The 20,336-nt window shown below is 48.8% G+C and overlaps 1 protein-coding gene across 2 annotated transcripts in view; it reads right to left on the bottom strand.

Annotated features, from left to right (window-relative positions):
* NRP2 (neuropilin 2) overlaps window positions 1–18,454 on the bottom strand; it is a 114,417-nt gene extending 95,963 nt beyond the window's left edge. For both annotated transcript variants that reach the window (XM_059928523.1, XM_059928524.1), the window contains exons 1-2: window positions 17,527–18,454; window positions 3,586–3,763 (exon numbers count right to left, since the gene is read on the bottom strand). In XM_059928523.1, the coding sequence (XP_059784506.1) occupies window positions 3,586–3,763; window positions 17,527–17,599 (251 nt within the window). In that variant the 5' untranslated portion in view covers window positions 17,600–18,454. The remainder of the gene's footprint in view (window positions 1–3,585; window positions 3,764–17,526) is intronic.
* Window positions 18,455–20,336: the final 1,882 nt, after the last annotated feature.

The following is a 20,336-nucleotide window of genomic DNA, read 5'->3' as shown; positions in this document are numbered from 1 at the left end:
ATACACATATTTCAGGTCTCAGAAAGGGAAAAAAGAATATTCAAGTTTGCATGCATATGCTCCTAAAGCCCTAAGGTTCAGCCACTTGGCTGATGACTCAAGTGAAAGGCAGTAGGCACGATGCTCTTCCCCACCGCAGGGAATGAAGTGGCTTCTCCCTGTTTGCTCAGATGGCCCTGAGTCCTGCCCTTTTGTCCCTCAGCCACACCGATGTGGCTAGGCCACAGGGGTTTCTGGTTTCTGCCTACAGTCGGTGACTAGGCCTCCGAGCAGCCAGTGGGTCCTGGGGCTTGGATTCCTGCAGACGGCCAGAGGGAGGAGTTGGGAGCTCACTGCAGATGGTGGCCTCGGACTGTACTGACTCAGGCAAAACTGGGGCTGGTGAGTGAAAGTTTCCAAGCAGACGGCAGACTTAAATGGAACAAAATTAGCAAGCGACGGTTAGGGGAAAAGGTCTGTCTGTCTGGGGTTTATTCACCAACGGGCTCCACCTTTAGGATGTGGATTTCAAGGGACAGGGAGCCAAAGGCTCAGGGGCCACCGGCCAGGCTAATCCTCTCATGGCAGGACCCATTCCCAGGTCACGGGGCCATCTTTGCAGTTAATCCTGCACAAAGGAAGAAGAGGGGAAAACAGAAAAGGGCAGGCACGCTGACCACTGCCTTTTTTGCACAGCGGGGCTGGGTTTTTTTTTTTCCCTGACGTTCTTACTCATTTTTCTTTCTGCAGGGGTGTTGCTGCTGCAAGCTCTCCTCAGAAGGACCTTTGGGCCCTTTTCTCTTGGTAGGTGTCTACCCTACGGGCCTTGAGAGCCAAATCCAATTGGAAACATGCGCCGAAATGAAAGGAGAAAGGATGCTAATTTCCTTTGATAGTAAGTGCTTTCCAACCCGGCAGCTCCCTTGGAAGGCAAGTGAGAGCGGGAGAGAGGAGGAACAGGACAGAACCTTCAGGACTTCAATTAGATGAACTGTCCCCTTCACAAGAAAGTGAAACAAGGCAGTGGGGGAGGAGGAACCCATTTACCCTGAATGCAGATGGCAGTGAAGACTGTTGAAAATACCTTGCAGGGTGAGAGATGGAGAGAACCGGATGTGTCTTTCTAAGTAGAAAAATTAATGAGAATGAGAGAGAAATGGGGAGTGGAGGAGAAATGGGGGAGGGTACGAGAAGTAAGGATGAGGTTAAGTAGCAGAGGCGTGACCCCAAGAGCATCTTGCTGACACTTTGGCACTGGGGCAAAGAGACTCCAGAAAGATCCTTTTCTGACCTCCCTGAACTTTTCGGTTCAAGCTGGAAGCATGGAATTGGGGGAGTGGGGAGAAAAACAAGAAGCTACTTGGTACAGACGGTAAGTACCAGAAGCTTCAGAATAACCTTGTAACTTACCTGCTTCCCCTACTCCAACTCCAGCCAGAGGCAACGTCTTGGTTCCTCTGTTCCCAGTGGCTTCAGAGACCTTGTGCTCGCTCCATCCTTGGGGCTGAGTCCTGAGGGCAAGGGGTACGCCACAGCCCCAAACTGGGCAGGAACATGTTTCCCTGGCCTTTTGTGCTTCCAACATGTTTTAAGCCATGCTTACCAGCTCCTGAGTTTTCCCTTCCAAAAGCATGCCTTCTCTCTCTGCCACTATGAATATACATGAGATGACCTCTCAGCAATTTTCCTGGGAGATCTGCTGGCATAAGCATAACAGATTTTGGCCCTCCATTGAGACAGGTGATTAGTCAAAGTTCTCTGAGCTCAGACCCAAGCTCTCAGTACATCACGCTTCAGTCTGTGCCAACCTTCTGTAATCCAGACAGAGGCACCAGAAGCCTTATACCTTATAAAGAAGCTCTTCTAACAGAAATTTTTGGTAAAGTTCACTGGCAGGGAATTGGCAGCCTTGAGGTGCTATGCAAATATACACAAGGCTGTGCATTTAACTTAGACAAAGAGGAACTGATTAGTTACCCTATGTCATCCATGGAGTCAAGAGTGGATGTGGGATTATAACTCCATCTTATGACTCTTTGTCACATGAGGCGTCCACCCGGGAAACCCTTCTGTTTTCAACAAAGACTACCTCTTGTTAGGAAAAAACCATTACGAAGGTGCAAAGGAGTCCTAGGAAGATAACAGTGACATTGACTCACTGCGCCCCCCGATTGAACTCTGGTTAAAGAGGAGCCCTGCTCTCCCCCACAAGGTAGCACGGGCCCAGACCTAGGCCTGCTCCCTTGGACTTCTCCTGCTAGCTGATCCCTTTATTAATTTTTCAGTCCTCACAATGCTTTGGTCACAAGGAATGCTCAGACTACTTATTAATCACAAGGGGCCACTGAACACCCATCAGAGCAGTGGCACGTTCTAGGCACTCGTTTGGAGCAGGATATGATCGTTGGCACATTCTATCCTGCATAGAAAACTCTCACTTTGGTTTCAGCGAGGAAAGACCTTAAGATGGAGCCCACTAGACAGTACAAAGGGCATTCACACTCTTGACATTGCAATGCTGCTTCCTCCCTCACCTTAACTTATAGGGACCTCGGTGTTAACATGGTGTTTCTTTTTGCTTCCTTTTTTTTTTTTTTTAAATATTTATTTATTTGGCTGCGCTGGGTCTTCGTTGCGGCATGCGAACTCTTAGTTGTGGCACATGGGATCTAGTTCCCTGACCAGGGATGGAACACGGGTTCCCTGCATTGGGAGCGCAGAGTCTTAGCCACGGGACTACCAGGGAAGTTGCGACATGGCATTTCTAAAGCACTCACAGATGTCTAAATGTCTGCTTGGTCTCTCCTAAGCCACACATTTCCAAGATGGAAGGACCAATGTTGTGAGCCCAGCTGAGACACCTCGGGTGACTTAACTTCTCTGGGCTTTGGTTTTCTCATCTACAAAATGGAGGTCATAATGGCACCAACTTCCCAGGGCCATTGTGAGAATTGAATGGATTGATATTTACAAAGCAATTAGAAGAGTGTTTGTTAAATAAATCCATAGCACCTGCTTTGAGACTCTAACCTGTACAGCACAGATACCAAGAATCAATGCGAATCTCAGACCTGCCAGTACAGACTCAGATTTTTAGCTCTCTTTCTATAAGGAAACCTGCTGCTGCTTCATGAAATAACAGCCTGACCCTCCACGGCTGGATACACAGGAAGTCTCCACTTGGGGATCTGGCTACTGTTTTATTAAGGAAGCTGCTTGGGGTTCCTACATGTGGGAGAGGCAGTGGAAATGGGGAGATCTCCAAGGGGAAAGTCAATCTTAAAGTCAAGAGCTGGCATTGTGTACTCCCCCCCCCTGCCCCTACGTGGAATTCTCCTCCACTGCCAGCCTTTGAATTTAGGGTGTATTCTTTACACTCTTCACTCAGGAAGGCGCTTTCCTCCATACTATGGGATCAACTAGGCTTTTATTTCCACTGCAAGAAATAAATCTCTTGAGGTTTCCCTCTGGGGCCAGGATCCACCACTGTTCAGCAGGTCCTAGGGCCAGGGGTGCTGCCATGAGGCGGCAGGCATGCAGAAGCCTGGGGAGGCGGGTGGGGGGGTGTGTGTCTCGTGGATGTACATGGCACAGGATAGTGCTTACTTGCAATCGTGCTTCTCGATTTCGAAATGAGGGTTGAAGTTGAGGACAATCTTCTGGTTGGGTTCGGGGGCGTAAACAATCCACTCACAGTTCTGGTGGGATGGATAATCCTGGGGGTACCCCGGGGAGGTGATATAGCCAGCATCTTTGGAATTCAAACGACCTCCACAGGGTTGGTCTGGAAGAGAAGGCACACGAAGTAAAGAACTTCAAATATGTTACAGTCTGTTTTTTTTTTCCTTTCCTTGTTTCTCCTCTCTACCAGTGGCTGATTAAAACAGTTTTACAGACCTTTTATGGCAGTCCAGAAGACTAACCTACTTACTCATTCAGTGGAAGAGATTATTTCAGCTCATCCTCCCCCCTACTCACCCAAACCACACACACGCACACACACACACACACACTCGCCAAATGAAAATATTCCAGAAAATGCTCATAAATATTCCCAATTACATGGTCTGAGATTTTAAAAAACCAACAAAGCTGCAAACTTAAAATGCCTCCCTGCCTATTCCTGTCTCCCCTGCTTGGCCCATCTTCTCCTCGTTCAAACCTCGCATCTCTATCTTTATCTCATAAATCCTTCATGTGATTTGGTGTCCCCCAGCCCAGCCCAGGCAGCCAGAAGTAAAGACTCCGGGAACTGACAATAGTGGTTTTGTGGTGCCGACCCACAAGTGAGCCTGGTAACAATTACATGTGATGCGGAGGAAGCATTTTCAGTTTTGGGCCAGAACAGGCCCTGGAGGGTGATTTCAGCTCTTTTTTTTTTTTTTTTTAAGAAAGAAAAAGCAAAACCCCCAAACACTTAATTCCAAATACACCACAAATTTGATTTATTAGTTCATTATACACTGAGTGGAAAAATCTGCATGAGAGAATCCACTGGCTCTGACCTCAGAGGTTTGACAGAAGTGCTTTGTGCTGAGTGGACGCCTGTGTTTTCTCCAAGCTTTTTGCCGCTGTCCCTCCTGCCCGGTCACCACCACCAGAGTGTGCTGCTGCTTTGTCCAGTGGTGACCAGCCTTGGAAAGGAGGCTGCAAGGCAGTAGCTGCTCCCCTCCCCCTCAGCAGTGCCAGCTGGAGGTAAACAGCTTCATGTGGGCCAGGAGGGAAGGGGGCGATCTTCAAAGGCAGAAGAGGTGGGTGATGACATTTGAAGCATCTCATATTTGGGAGTGAAGCTCTGTCATCCCCAGGAGGGGTTCCTGGGAAATGGAGGGGTTCGGCTTAATACCACGGTAGAACAGAAGATGGGAAGGCACAAGAGACCTGGAAATATTCAGAAGCCTCTCGGAGAACTTCCTAAGATGTGTGCCTCTCTTAGCATCAATCACGATTTAATATCGCCATCTGCATGGAACAGCACGGGGTCCGTGAATTATGCATTCTGGCTCAGCAGCTACCCTACAGGACGGGGCTTTCTCCTGTGCTCACTCTTTGAGGGAAAGGGTCATGCATTTTTTAACTCTACAGGTGCACTCTCCTATTCCCCGTGTCTGTTGGCATTACTGTCGTCCAGACCTCTGCTTTAGATTACCAGCCTGACAGGCTTTAAACGCATAAAAGATGGGCACCCTGCACAGTGATGGTTGGGACACACAAACCCACACAAGTAGCCTCTTAGGTATCACGCCTCTAAGAGCTCAAACTGTGCCGCGTTGAGCTGCCCAGAATCTAATGGATTCAGGTTCCATTTCCTACTGGGTGGAAAACAAAAGCAGGCCATTTCCTCTGGTTTGCAGAGACCACATCATCCTCTAACTAATGACCCCGCACCCTCCCCAGTCCAGGAGGACAATGGGCCCAGCCTTCCCGCCCAGACTGAGATGAGGCCAGCAGTTAAGCCGGGTGCCGCCCGTTCCTCTGCAGTCTTTCCAGGTGTCCACACCACTCCACCATGCTGGGCACCCAACGACTTCCAGCAAGTCAAACTGTGGCCCGTTGGTCCTGGTTCGTGGGCGTGAAATAGGGCTGAGAGTGGTGGCCCTCTGAAAAGGTTGAGGTGTGGGGATTTAGATCACCAGCTGCTCGGACCCAGCTAACGGGAGAGGAAACTTTCTGCTGGCTACAGCTCCTCTGCCAGCTGTTTTGCTGAAAACTGCAGCCTTGCCACCAACTCACCCCAAACCACATTTTTCACCTTGGAAATCATCAGATGGAATCTGAGCTGAGCTCCTGTTTTGTAACCAAGTCATCCAAACTCCTTCCCTCCTTCTTTATCCCTTCCCTGCTTCCCTCCAAATACTCTTCAAAGAACTTCTCTCCCTCAGTTCCCTGCCCCACCCCCCAAGTTTAAGCTTTTAGTCATTAGACCAGGCACATGTAATCAGCAATAAAGACAGGAAACTTCCTCATAGAAAGGTTTCATTTCTCACCCACACCAGGAGTAATCATTTCCCCACTTAAAAAAAAATTAAACTATATATATCCCATAGCAGAGAGTCTGCATTTTCAGCTGTTAAAACTCACTTAACCAAAGGAAAAAGGAGTAACCCCTTTCTTTTTTCCTGTTCTTTCTTTATCTGAAGAAAATCAAGGCACTTATTAAAATATTTAAGAACTCATTAAAACATCTGCTTTGCTTGCGTGTAGTTAACCTTTTCAATATCCAAACATTTATAAACTCACACTCTTGTTTAGATGGCACTCACACTCAGAAACACACACAAACATAGATATCGAGCATATATCCAGTACATATGCATATTAGAAATTCACACTTTAGTCCTGTACACACTTTCACACCCTCTCGTAAAATATCATACATCATTTGCACAGACATATATCCACCAAGATAAATACTAGAATTTCTGTCTCTATTTTTCTTGAAGAGAACTGAATTCTTGAAATCTATCATCAGTAAAAATTGTAAAGAAAACACACTTAATCCTTCTACACTTCCTCTTAATAACTGATCTTTCATTTCCAGGTTTGGGGACCCTTCCATTTCTGAAATACAAACATGCCCCCAATAGAAATGAGCTAGACTTTCTTCTGAAGAGCTACACCATCTGGGGCTTGGGAGGTCTCTGTCAGTTTCCAAAAGGAACAGCATAAGTGCTCTCTATCCTGTTTCAGAGGAGTCCAGCCCAGCCAAAAGGGGGCTGAACTCAAGGGCAAACGCCTTTAGGCCAATCTCCACATACAGAAGGGAAGCTGACCCTGTTGAATTTTTAGCTACTGAGCCTGTTTGGCAAGTTGACAAGAGACTGACTTCTTTCTCTATTTTGTGAAAACCTTTCACCTGGGGCAAATTCACTTCCCAAAGAGAAGTAGGCAAAGCCAGGCCTGGACGGTTCAGAGCGGGTTTTCCCCTACATCTGGGAAGGAAACCTAAGGGATGGGCCAGGTCAGGTCAGATGAAGAGGCCCACGGATGAAAGGATTCAAGTGACACCTCTGGACATAATTTGAAATCAAGGGAATGCTAAGTTCTAAAGTCACAAAGGCCTGATTTTTCCCCCATAATGACTACTTAGGTGTTTTAATTTGACATATAAAAGGTCAGATTATTTCTGACCTTCATATCTTTCTGTCTCTTTTTTTGTTTGTTTTTCTCACATGCCCTTGTTTGCTGGTGAGCTAAGCACCATCTGATGCTGCCTAGGGGTAACCTGGCCCGGGATCAGGTAAAGGGATACTGGACCCATCCACTTACAATTCTAAGGCCAGTTTCAGAAGGAACTCACCCTCCTATAGAACCCAATTTAAGACGAAGCACTAGTTCTTTCATAATATATGATATTTAGGAAGTACTTATTAAGAAGGAGTAACAGATCTTCTTTAAAAACCTGGTCTGACTCCTAAGGAAATTCAGCTGGAGTTGTTTTAAAGAAACACTGGATGGCCAGGACTTGAAAATAATCAGATTACAATGGCTTACTTCACGATGGCCAGAGACACCAGGTGACAGCAGGCAACAGGCTGTGGGGCTGTCCCACAGTAAAAGAATCGGATCACTCAGTTTAGCTGAACTGAAAGTAAAAGTCCTTGGCAAAAACAGGAAACTTAGGCTGGCTGGATACGGGATGGGAGAGTCAGGTGATGTCAAAGGTGGGTCTGGGGTAAGGGGACCAGATTACTAGGAGGGGAGGGGGGCTGACATTAGCAAGAAGAGGGGATGCAGCACGTGGACTCTCAACTCCCTGTGACCTTCCTGTGTCTCAGCTTCCTAAACTGTAATTCAATGAGAGGACTGAATTAAGTGTGTAGGTTTCAAAGTTATTTTTAGAAGTGTTTGTGTTTTCCTTGATCAGAACTCTATCCAGAACTCCAATGTGCAAAGCAGCTAAAAGTGGAGCTCTTCTTGGGTGTGGGGACGGAGGGTGACCAGAATCAGTGCAGTATCCCCGCCATGAAGTCCCTCCCCTCCTCTCTGATGGGGCTTCTCTGTAAGAACATCAGGACTTCCTGGGACTGGGTTTGAAACCCACTAAATCTCAGTTCCCTTGTTACTTTAAAATGCCATAGAAAAGAGAAAGAAGGATTAGAAGACATCAATTTCATATATATACCTGAGGGCACTTGGTGGAGAAAAGCAGTCTCATTTCCCCCAAAATAATACGCTTTATTTACTTTATAATTTATCCTTTATTCACAACACAATCCCATCCTGTTCCTATTTCCACAGCATTGTTTTTAGTTAATTATTGGTAGCAAGGAAAAGAAGCAGCTCTTTCTATGATTTCAAAAGAGATAAGTTTTGCCACTTAACTAGTAAGAAGCCTTGTATTCAAGTATGGTCTCCCCACTGACAAGCTGTGTGACCTTGGGTAAGTTAGTAAACAACTCTGAGCCTTTGTTTTCTCATCTATAAAATGAGGGGAGTAGTTCTAAAGGCCAGTTCCAGTTCTAAAATTCAAAGCCTGTATAATGAGGAGGGAGTAAAAATCCTGTAACCCATAGATGAACCCCAAATTTAAAAGATTCTCTACCCTCCTAGACAATAAGATATTTACACAAGGTGTTAATTTCTGTTTCATCTGCTTAGTGAGCCTGAAACAAAACTCCAGGATTCTTCAGATAAAAGTATCTATCCTGCATTATGGAGAGTTCAAATGTCTCTTTCAATCACATTAGCTCTACTGACCTGCGTTTCTTTTCTTAACTGAGTCTGTGGCTGTTTATTTATAAATATTAGGGATACACAGTTCTGTGCGTGAGCATCTCAACAACAGTGATGCATGAAAAGAAAGACCAAAAAGAGAGTTTCTTCCGATCTCTCACTCAAATCATCTAAGTCCTGTGCTCAGGGTTTGAACCAAATTTTGCTCACTAACCTTGGATAAGCTGCTTTTAAAGAGTGATTTCTGTGGGCTGAGGCTGGATTTTGTTTTATTCAAAGCGACTTCAGCCTGTCACAAGACAGTCTCATAAAATCTGTATCTTGGCTTAAGCTGGGAAGAAATGAGCCAATCCATCAGCCCAGGAATGTGGCTGTTTGACCACTTCCTAAGGCAACTGGGAAGGGATGCAATCTATTCAATTTATGGGGCTGGATGGCAGTGAGTGATACGCTCCTGAAGGCGCAGCAAATGCAAATCCCTGTGAACTTCTGCAATGGTAAAGTTCAAAATCTGAATAAAAGAAGCGTCTGGGAGGGCAGGACGGAGGGAATCAGAGAGCGGGACAGGAAGCCAGCACATGAGCATGGAAAAAGAAGTGAGGAACGAGGCAAACTTCCTCTTCTGAAACACCTCCGATGAATTCACCAAGGAGAGAACTGGAAGTTGGGTCTGGAAATAGGGCCTTTGGGAAGTCTCTTCCCCTCAGTCTGGATGCTAAAAATGAACCTTCATTTAATCTTTAAAATGTAGTTTGAGGCGATTACCTTCCCTGACCTCAAATCATGCCACCTGTGGTAACCTCGTTATTTGTCATCTTATATCATAAACAAACACAATTCCAATAGGGCAGCCAATATAATATCATTAGTTTATATTTATGTCCACTCTTTCCCAGCCCTCATTGCAAATGCAATTTTGATGCCATTCATGAGAGATCTGGGATTACAATTCCTGACCCTTTCAACAGACATTTGGGGAAGGAAATAGAAGAAGAATAATTTTAGGGCCTCTCCAAAAGGTAATATAATTTTTTTCATTTATTTTGATTAACTGAAGGCTTCTGTTGAAACTTTCATGGCTCCCCATTGGTTAGTAAATGAAATCTAAAGCCCCTGGCCCAGCAATTTGGGCCTTGCATTTGGCACAAGCTACTATATCCAACCTGATTTGCAATTATTTGCCTCTACACCATCTAAACTGCAGTTTCTGAGCGTTCCCCAAACAAGAAGTGTTCCCTTCTCTGCTCCCATTTCCCCTTCCCCTGGTATGCCTTTCCTAGCTCTAAATCATCTATCCTCTCAATCCAGGCTCACACGGCACCTCTGCCCTCCCTGATCTCCCCACACCACGAGTGACCTTTCCCAACCTCTAAGGCTGAAGCTCTTTAGCATCTTCTAAGGTGTGAGAGAGCCTTACCCACGCTGCTGGACCACCTGTTCATCTTTGGCAAACCATACAGCATCAAATCCAGAGTCTTTCCCAAAAGTCAGACTCAATGAGGCTTGATGAATTAATGAATTAATAAGTGACTGGCGTAACACCAAAAGCATCAGTAGGTATCACAAATTCTAAGAAAGCCTTGTCACAAATTGTTCTGCTTATCCAGCTACTACCCTTCCTTCCCGACCCACAGCTCCTATTAAATGCAAATGTTTTTTAATTGGTGAACCGAGAGTTTAGAGGACTTGTCTGGGATAATAATACCTAGTCATAGATCAAGGTACAGCTAGTGTGAACTATATCTCATAGGACACAATAACCTCAGATAATAATGATGAAGTTCAAAAGATATTACATTTTAATTCTAATAATGGTAAAGTTAATTTATCTGAGGGTTTTCTTGCCCCCTCACTCCATCCCCCTACCCTCCCAAAGGCAAGCTCCAGATATTTGTTTTCAGTAGCGCCAAGAAGATTCAAACTACTGCTTCATCACTAGACTCTTGCTGGGTCTCAGTTTAGTTCTCTACCCATCCCTCCCCGGCTCCCTTCCCCTGGCCCCCAATTTGCCTTTTAGGCACATCTGTTTTATTTTTCCCCTTTATCAAAACAATTATTATCGCCGCTTGGTCCAGTAATTTGCAATTCCCTTTATCTTCTTCGCTGAAAGACTGGCCAGAACCTGGATCCCTGGCTATCACGGGATCTTGAGAGGCGGTGAGCAGGGTATCCACTGGCTGTGTGCATTCAGCTGGCCAGCAGCCCTACCCACTGCACGCCTTCCTTTTGTTATTCCCAGCCTCCTCCCTTTTCTTTCTGGATTAGATCATGACTCCTTTATGAAGACCCAGAGGGAAATGCGATTATTAAGAATCTTGCTGGGTAAAAGCTATTTTGTCTTTATGACGACTTTTTTGAGTTCAGCTGCTGAGGGGCCTTAATGCCAGAGTAGAAGTTATTACACATTCAGGGAGCCCCTTCCACGCAGCACTCCCTGCTGAGCACACTTTCAGGGATGAAGGATGGAAGAGGAGGGAAGGAAAAGAGAGAGATTTAAAAAATCAGTAGAGGCGAGAACACTGAAAGTAGAAAACCCAGGTGAGAAAAAAAAATGCAAAGAACAGAAGTAAATCTAAGATGAGAATCCAGCAGAGAACATCCGTCTCTGAAGAACAGTGTGCCGAGAGATCATCTGACGCTTATAAATCCAGACAAAGGTTTAGTGGGGTAAGAGCTGAGAATGCGTAATTACCTACTTCTTTTTAAAAAAAACTCATAAAAGTAACATCAACTTACCACATGGGTGTTAGTGTGCTTTCTATCTTTCTGCGATCACCAGATACTGTTAACTCCACTGAAGCTGTTTTGAAGATTAAATGACTTCCGAATAGACAGCTTAATATGTACTAAACAGTACTCTATGTAATCTGACATAGCCCAACAGCCCTAGAAATCAGCTATTATTATCAAATACATTTTCCAGATGAAGACACTGAAGTACAGAGAGATTAAGGATTCTGGATCACCGAGCTGTCAAGTGGCTGAGCTGGAGTTTAATCCAGGTGGTCTGGCTCCAATGCTTCAGAAGCTGGGAAGTCCGATGCAGGTCTCCCCAAAACATTTCAGTGACAAACTTATTTAGTGGCATTTAGGGCAACAAAAATGTTTTGCCTGTTTGAAAACTCCCTTTTCTCCCCCGTGCCAGGAATCTGTGTGTGAACAATGAGAGATGTGTTTGAGGCTGGGGTGTGAGTGAGCTGGAGGCACTGAACAGTTTCCACTCCTGGCACACCTCAGATCCTTGTCATCCTGGCCCTCTTTCCTGCATCCTGGAAGCCGGGGTGTGAGTTTGGGGGAGGGTGTGGTAGGGGTGTGACTAGATGGCTCAAGTCTGAAACTATGTGTCACAACATCAGAGGGTTTTTTTCTCCGCAGCTGCCATTTCTCTCCTGTCTCCTCAACCCCATTCTTCCCCATCCTAAATGCCACGTGGTTATTGTTCTACCAGAGAGGAGCAGCATTTTCAGAGATGGGGGATTTATTTTTATCGCACAGCTGGTCTGCCAAAGGTCACATAATTTGGCAATGTTCCCAGTGGTTAAAAATTAATTTCTCCTTATTAATACAACCAAGGTCCCCTAGGATCGGAGCTCAGCCTTATCTAAACTTGACAGCTTCCTAAACCTTTAGAAGATGCTTTCTCCTGGAGGGCCAGCCATGCTTACAAGGCCACTGTGTCCTGGAATCCAACCCCACTGAATCCTGTTAGGTAATGAGACCATTAAGCCTTCAGCCATGTCTCATCGAAGCAGATAAAGCTTTGAAAAAGGCTGTAGGCTCCCTAGGACAAACTTCCGCAATACCAGGAATGGGTTAATTAAAAAAAAAAAAAAAAAGTGAATGCCTTACCTGGAAGGAAGCATACAAAGACTAACTTCCAGGGATCAAACACAAATGTGACACTCAGAGAGGGTGCCTCAAAGCTTATCCAGTGGCAAATGATGGTCAGATGATACAATACCTCAAATATGTTAATGCTACTACAAACTACTGCCCAGATGTCACTTTTCAAGTCTTTTCTTGTCAGTGCAAGAAATTAAAAAGATATTATGCTTCTGCTCCATCTTTTAAAAAAGGAAAGTCGCATCTCTATTTCCTAAAGTCTTACCAAACTGGACTTTGGGGGAATATATTCTGAAAACTCTTTACCAATGAACCTGGCTCTGAATTCTGTCAACTCAGAACTGTCTCACACTTGGGTCACCCAAAGTCAGCTCCTTCTCTTGACCGCTTTAATGAGCAGTTGAGTCAAATGAAAAACACCAGACAGGGTCCTCAGAACCATCCAGTCTATGGTGTCTCTCCCCACTGATCCCCCGGGGGCCCCTCCCCAACTGTTATTTGCTTTCATGCCTCATTGCATATGAATTGGCATTTGGACTCCTAGACTCGACTACACTGTGAAGATACGAACTGACCTTCCGGGTGCAGAATATGAACTATACATTCAACAGCAGGAGATGAGAGCCATTTGGTAGACAGCAGGAGTCCTGTCTGGATAGCCTGGGGTTCTCGTCACTGCAGCCTTCCAACATTTCACTTTCCCAGTTGGGTGCTCTGTGGCTTAATCTGAGGGCTCCACCGCATGACATAAAAGTCCAGACCTGAGGTGCTGCCTGAGCATACACAATTCTACCGGGCACAACTTGGACAAGAAGGGGCTTGCCCTGGAACCCTCATGGGGAGCTCTTCCCTTTCCACTGTTTTGCACTGTGTGCTCTGTTGGCAACTGGCACTAGCTTCACTACCTCCAGTGGCTGCTTATGGGATAAAGTTGACTGGGTACCCACTGAATGCGGGCACGGGACCAGTCCCCCAGAGCCTAGAGCAGGCTGTCTGTGCCGAATCCAGGAGTTTATAGATCTGCTTGCAAATTTTTATGCCTGCCCACAGCCATCCCGCAATTCCGGGGAGACAGGCTAAAAGGGAAACCCTCTTCAAACTCTTATCCGAGCCTAGACTGCCGTTGCTTCTCTTTCATGATTTGTTTGAACCAGACCTGTCTCCCACAGCTAATTTACACCTCTTATCTGATCATCCAGTCCAGACGGAAGGTTGAATTGACCGCGTTTGCCAGTGTCCGTGGCAATGGTGTTAAAACTCAAGCACAGATCAAAGCTCTCCAGGCAAGGGGCGGGCGGGCGGGAGGGGGGGGGGGGCGGGTAGGGGAGGGGCAGTTATTGGTTACAGAGTCCGGGCTCTTTTGGCCCCAAGCGGTGTGTCCCGGAGGTGAGGACACGTTAGGGCTGGGAGTTGCCACTATCTGAAGAAACCCATTGTCAGGGCCTGATGATTTCCTGAGCAAAACCCAGTCCCCCGCTGACCACGAGATTAAGTCCAGCAAAGGGGAGTTCCGCGGCCAGGCGCTGACCGGGAATGGCTAGCGCCAGGGGGCTCTCCTCTCCGTCTGAAACCGAAAGGAAGGGAGGTGGTGGGAGGGAGGCGAGTGGTGAGCACACGCCAGTAAACCAGAGCGCCGATCTCATCCCCTTCCAGAGAAATTCAACCGGAGCCGCAGAAGCGGTGACACGGTTGAGCCGGATCCCCTAAGCTTGGCCCGGAAAGCTGATTCCCACACCCATACCGCAGAGGTTCCCGGAGGGGCGAGCGGTTCATTCCACCCCACCACCCCCGCCAGCCCCTGGACGTTAGCTTTGTGGATTCCCCCCACCCAGTCACCGGGCGCCGGGGACCTGGTGGGAAAAACGGAGGTGCGCTAGCCCAAGGCGAAGGCTGGGGGCAGCCGTTTAATCACAGCTCGCCCCGCCTCCATTAACTTATGTTGATATTAAAGAGAAATCAATCAGTGAAAATGAAGCATTGGCCGTGAATATTTCTTTTTCCCTAGAGGAAAAGCAAAGAGCGAGATGGCGGGGGAGGGGAGGCGGAACTCGCCGGCGACTGCAGAGGTTTCTCCGCAGCGGCGACTTAACTTTCTGGCAATGGGCAGCGTTGAGGAAATGCCGCAAGCTTCTCCCTGGAGGTGTCCTTAGTCAGGAGGGGGAGGGGACAAGGCTGCAGGAGTTGGAGGCGGCCCACTTAGCCCAGGCTTGAGCTTCGGTTTTGCTTTCGCTGGGAATATTTTTCCCTAATAGAATGTTTATGGATCGCTCGGCTTTGTTTCTGCTGCGTAGCCCAAACAAATCGATGCGGCGTTAGAGACAGCGCGGGGTAGGGGGGAGGCTGGGGGGCCACCACGTCCCCACCACGTGGAATGCCCGCGCGCCGCGTGCTCTTCACCTGTTCGCGCGCACCCGCGGGCGCCCGGCGCGCAGCGCTACTAGAGGCCGCGCAAGTCGCTCGCATTCCCGCGGCTCAAGCTGCCTCCTTTGCGCCTCCAACCTCTGCTCCGAATCCCACCCAGTCTTCCCGCCACCCAGCTCGTCCAGCGCTCGGGCCCCCAGCCCCTCAAAGCCGGCTCTCTGGGGGCAGCAGGGGTAATGCAGCGCAAAGTGCAGTGCGGGAGGCAGGAGGGGGCGCTCCGGGCAGGGCCCTCCGAGCGGCCCCGAGTCCCCGAGCCCCCGAGCCGGGACAGGAGGGAGACAGGCGGGCGGCGGCGCTGCGATCTGGCAAGGCGGCCGGCGCGGCAAGGACAGGGGGAGCCTGGTGCGCGACGCCCACTGGGCCTCCCAGCCGCCCGCCAGTGCAAGAGGCTGCCCGCCGTGGCCACGAGGTTATTTGGCCAATTGCTCCCCGGCACGGCGCCCTCCCGGCCAGCGCGCACCGGGTGAGTCAGAGGTCTAGCTGGGCCTCGCCCTTTGCCACCCGCTGCCGGCCCCGGTGCCAGTCCGCTGCTCCGACGAAAAGCCGGAACGGCCCGCAGCTTGCGATCGCCTTTTCGGGTGAGGGAGAATACCCACCCCGGGCGGGTCCCAGCTCCGCGTCCCATCGGGAGGTCCCACCCTGGGTCCGAGGCTGCCTGAGGCCTCATAGAGGGCGACCAGCACCGCGCTCCGCGCCTCTGGGCTTCTCTAGAAGTGACGCAGCGCGGCCCGGGGCTGGGGTGGGAGGGGGCTCTGCAGAGAGCGCGGAAGGCAGGTGGCAGAGCGGGAGTGGGTTTGAACGGACGTCGCACACACACGTACACACTCCGCGCAGTGCTCGGGGACAGATGTGAGAACATCTGGGGTAGGAGATGGCCCCCTAGTCTTTACTACCCCTACCGCCCCTCAGAGCACACGGACCCTTAAGTTGTGTGTGTGTGTGTCTGTGTGTGTGTGTGTGTGTGTGTGCGCGCGCGCCGGTGTGTGCGCCAGTGTGCGCGCGCTCGCGCGCCGGGGCCTACCAGAGTCCGTGCCTGAATACATAATGTACCGTGGGCATCCTCACCGCGCGCGCACGCGGGCGCACACACACACACACACACACACACACACACACACACATATACACACAGCGGATCACACATATATAATTTATGCAGCTTTCAGGTCTGTGGGAGGTAATTTAATTTCGCTTCAAGCTGGGAACTTAGAATTAAGGCAACAGGGAATGGGGAGCCACAGGAAATCTCCCCAGGTGGGACCTGAGCCCATCTCTTTGATACGATCTTCAACTGCTTTGAAGACCAGTTATGGCAGAGAAGACGCAGCAAACGTGTGGATTTGGATAACAAGGGCATTCGCGAATCTTTCTCCCTCTCAAATAAACACCCAAGCTTCGAGTGGGGTGCGTGCCAGTGCTGGGGAGTGAGAATTAGAGCCCCGGGCTCCCCCAGCGGGCTCCCACTAGCCCGCTGTGATGGGGGAGGGCCCGGGAGGCTGCAAGGGGTTCGTGGTACCGCCGCAGTGGCAGCCTCCGAAGTGCCTGCGGGTAAGGGCACTTCAGGAAGGATTTTTCTCCTCTCTTTCTTTCCCCCATTTCCTCCCGGGATGGTTTCCCCACTCTCAATCACCTGTAGCAGCTTTTAAGAGTTTTGTCAGACTGCAGACACTGTTGTCAGAGGGGAGAGAGGCTCACCCGGGAGAGTGGTATGCAGAAACAAGAACATGGCCCACTGGATCCCCTGGAACCAGCCCTTCTCAGAGAGTGTGCCCCTAGCTCACAAATACTGGCCCCAGACGGTTCTGGGCCTTGCAGTACTTATCTCTGCAGTCTGTCCACGCACCCTTTTTGGCAGTGGTTGAGAACAAATTCCACTCAAAAGTTTCTAACCACTTCACAAGAATGAGAGACCTTTGAGGGCCACATAGTTTGTGTTATCTAATAATAATTTTTAAAAGAACACATGATTTACTTCCCCAGAAAATACAGCAGGAAAGAGAGCTGAATGACCAAACGCCTTGGTTGCCAGAAGCGCCCATCCCCAAGCCCCTAGCTCAGCCACAAGACAACTTGCTCCATCAGCCTAAGCCCAATGATCCACACATTCTGCAAACAATCTACAGCACTGGAAAACCCAAACTAGACTCTTGTAGTTCCCAAGCCCTTCAGTTAACATTGCTCAATGTAGCTAAGGGGAGGGAACGCAAATGATTTATATTTCGCTGGCTAGGTTGAAGAAACTCAAGGGAGATGTGTTCTGCTTCAAGACAGGGGAAAAAAAATTCCCCAAAACTGTAATGCAAAAGCTTTGTAGTATTTTTAAACCTTTGATTCAGTCCATATGTGACATCTGAACACCGCCAAATTCTGTCTATGTTTCAAAACACACACACACACTCACACACTCCTAGCAGGAGAGAAAAGTTGGGTTTTAGCAGCGGTGGTGGTGTAGGGAGGGCCGGCTGGGATCTCTCTCTAAATTATTCAGTATTGAGAGATCTTCCTTCTTTGCCATTGCGTGTGGCCCCCTGCATTAGCAGTTGCTTTTAAAGGTAAAGGCATACTGAAATGAATAGAAAAAACAAAAAACAACTTTCAGGGGCTTACCTGGTTGGCCTCTCACTTCATGTCCTGAAAAGTAGAGAGCTAAGAAAATCCAGGTGAGAGAAAACATATCCATTTTGGAGAAGGAAGCTTTCTCCAGAGCTGTTTTTGCAGATTTCTTGCTTAATTATAAGTCTTTGTATTTTTCTCTCTCTTATGTTCTTCCTTACAGTATCCTCTGCAAAGGTTTCTACTGGTCAGTGTTTCCCTCCTGGGTCCTGGCGGCCCGTCTTCACCTTTATTCTTGCTGGATCCCCACCTCACCAGGAGGAGGGTAGCTCTTCAAATCAGCAAAGAGGGAGCAAGTCGGGAAGAGAGGACGGGTTTCCTCTCTTAAAAACAAAACGCATCTATGCCCTCTCCAGTTCCTCAAAGTATCATTTCCTTTATCCTACAACATCACGAGTATTTCCCGTAAGCCAAGCGTTAAAAAAAGGAAAAAATAATAAAAATAAAAGCCAAGACTTGTCTTGGGCATCACACGGCCCCCAGGCAGCTGTGTGATCTCAGAGGCGTAAACTGACACACATCTCCCGGCACTCGGGACCGACACGCGGGTGGAGGCACAGACCGCCGGACGGCCCGAGCGGGAGGCGGCCGCCCAGCTCTTGCCCTCACCGGGTTCCTCTAGCGGGAGCCTCCCCTAGAGGCTACACCCGCTTGGCCAGCCTCAAGAGGGGAGTCTGAGGAAGGAAGCTGCTGCGGCGGCGGCTGCTGGTGCTGGTGGTGGTGGTGGTGGTGGTGGTGCGGCGGCGGCGGCGGCTGGGATCGCCTGGGAGCGAGCGAGCGAGCCGCTCTCCGAGTTCGCTCGCGCCCGCCCTCACCTCCACCTCGCCTAGCGCCTTGCCGAGTGTCTGCGCGTCTGAGGATGTGCTGGGGGCGGGCTGCGGGCTGCTGCCTCGCTCGCCTTCTCTGCTTCCCCTCTGGCTCCCCCCTGCCTTTTCAGGCCGAGCAGCGGGTGGATGTCAGAGCGGCGGCAGAGCTATCCGATTACGCGCCGGCTCAGGGCCCGCCCCTTCTGTGTTCCTGATTAAAGAGGCAGCCGCGGAGACGCGCGGCGAAGAGCAGAGCGCGGCGGCACCCGGCTCGGGCGGGGCGGCGGCGGTGGTTTCCCCCTCGGCCGCGGCCGGATCAAAGTTAAGGCAGCTCCCACCCGGTCACCACTCTCCCACCCTGGGCACCTCCGCGCCTGGCTGCGCCGGGCCGCCCGTGCGTAATGCCCTGGAGAAGGAGAGCCCCCGGGCACCTCCAGGGCGCGCTGCCTTTGGCCGCCTGGCCCCCGCCCGAGGAATACTCCGCGGGAAACGGAGGAAATTCTTGTTCTCCCCCGATTCCCCGACTCCCGTGCCACACACGTAGAACCCAACACAATGCCACGCGCAATGGCGTTACAAGAGGCGTTGGGTGGCGTACGGTGTTTGGAGTAGCGAGTCGGGCGGCAGCTCAGCCATGCGTTCGCACAGGCAGCAGTGCGTGGCGGCGACACACACGGTCAGCCCCGGCTGAATAAAACCCCAAACACTCCCTGCGTTTACTACTCGGATCCTTTGTTGTATCCCAAACATACTCCCGTCCTCTCTGGGTGAGGATGTAGTTTCCCCTGCGCTCCTGACTTGTAACTATCAGAAGAAGAGGAAAGACATTCTTCAAAGAAATTTTTCAGGTAATTAAATTGGATTCCCCCAACTGTCCAAAAAAAGTCCAGGTACATGAAGGTTTCTCGAAATGCTACTGTAACTACTTCTATTCACATTTCCCCATGGAAATGTGGACACAACGCCGAGAGAAAGAAAACAGCATTATGCCAACTATTTTTAAATGGAGGCGTGAAGCCTGTTTAGAGGGAGCCTCGAGCTAACAGTTGGGAAAACACTTGTATCTTTGTTTCTAAGGATGGCTTTGTGGATTCCGAACTGTCTTGCTTCACTAGGCTCCTATTACTACATTATCATAAAGACTCTTAACAGGAACAGTCTAAATAACACTTTGCGTATACCTTTTCTGCCACTCTGCAGATTAAGAAAAATAAAGTTTCGGTGACAAGAAACACACACACATCTGACTATCCCATTTATTTCTTTGCTTGTGCTTGTGGATTCTTCTGGGTGGTTTTCCTCCTTATCTGGACTTGCCATTAGCTTTGTTTATCACTTTTAGTGTTTGAAAAATCTGTAACTCCCACTTAACTGTTATTTACACTGAGATAACCAAAACAAAATTGAATCAGAAGTCATTTGCAAATAGTTGAGCCAAGCCGTGCAAGGATTTTACAGTGCTGTGTAGATCCCCTGGCTGCATATCACACTGTTAATCTTAGATGCCTGGTTTGAAAGGGCATTTAACCGAGGCCTGGTGAGTTTTTCCAGTGAGCATGTTCCCTGGCTGGCCTAAAGACTACCTCTCATTCCTTTCATTTTTTCTCTCTCTCTCCTGTCCTTCTTTCCCCCCTTCCTTCCTGGCCTTGAGAGCACATCCGTATTATTAAAAACTCCAAGTTAACTTTTTTTCCTGTTTAAATGTCAGTTGTAAAGAAAGACCACTGCTCCCCAATATTTAATGGAGTAAAGAGGCGGTCTGGATTTTGAAACTTAATTGGAGATCTCGGCTTCTATCATTGCCAAGGTACTAACTTAAGGACAAATAACATTATCTACAGTGACACAGGTTTAATAAAGAGAGTCATTTAGGATCACCTCCCCACCACCAACCAATCTAGCAAGTGCCGAACATGGAAGAATTCTGTTTCTGAGAACATTATAGAGAGTTCAGGTGAAGGGGAGACAAAGAAAAAGTAAACTGAAGCCCATTGGGAA

The sequence above is a fragment of the Balaenoptera ricei genome, chromosome 7, assembly GCF_028023285.1.
Source record: "Balaenoptera ricei isolate mBalRic1 chromosome 7, mBalRic1.hap2, whole genome shotgun sequence".
In the NCBI taxonomy this organism is placed as follows: domain Eukaryota; kingdom Metazoa; phylum Chordata; class Mammalia; order Artiodactyla; family Balaenopteridae; genus Balaenoptera; species Balaenoptera ricei.
Note: the sequence above shows the minus strand (reverse complement) of the source record. Positions and strands in the feature narration are given on the sequence as shown.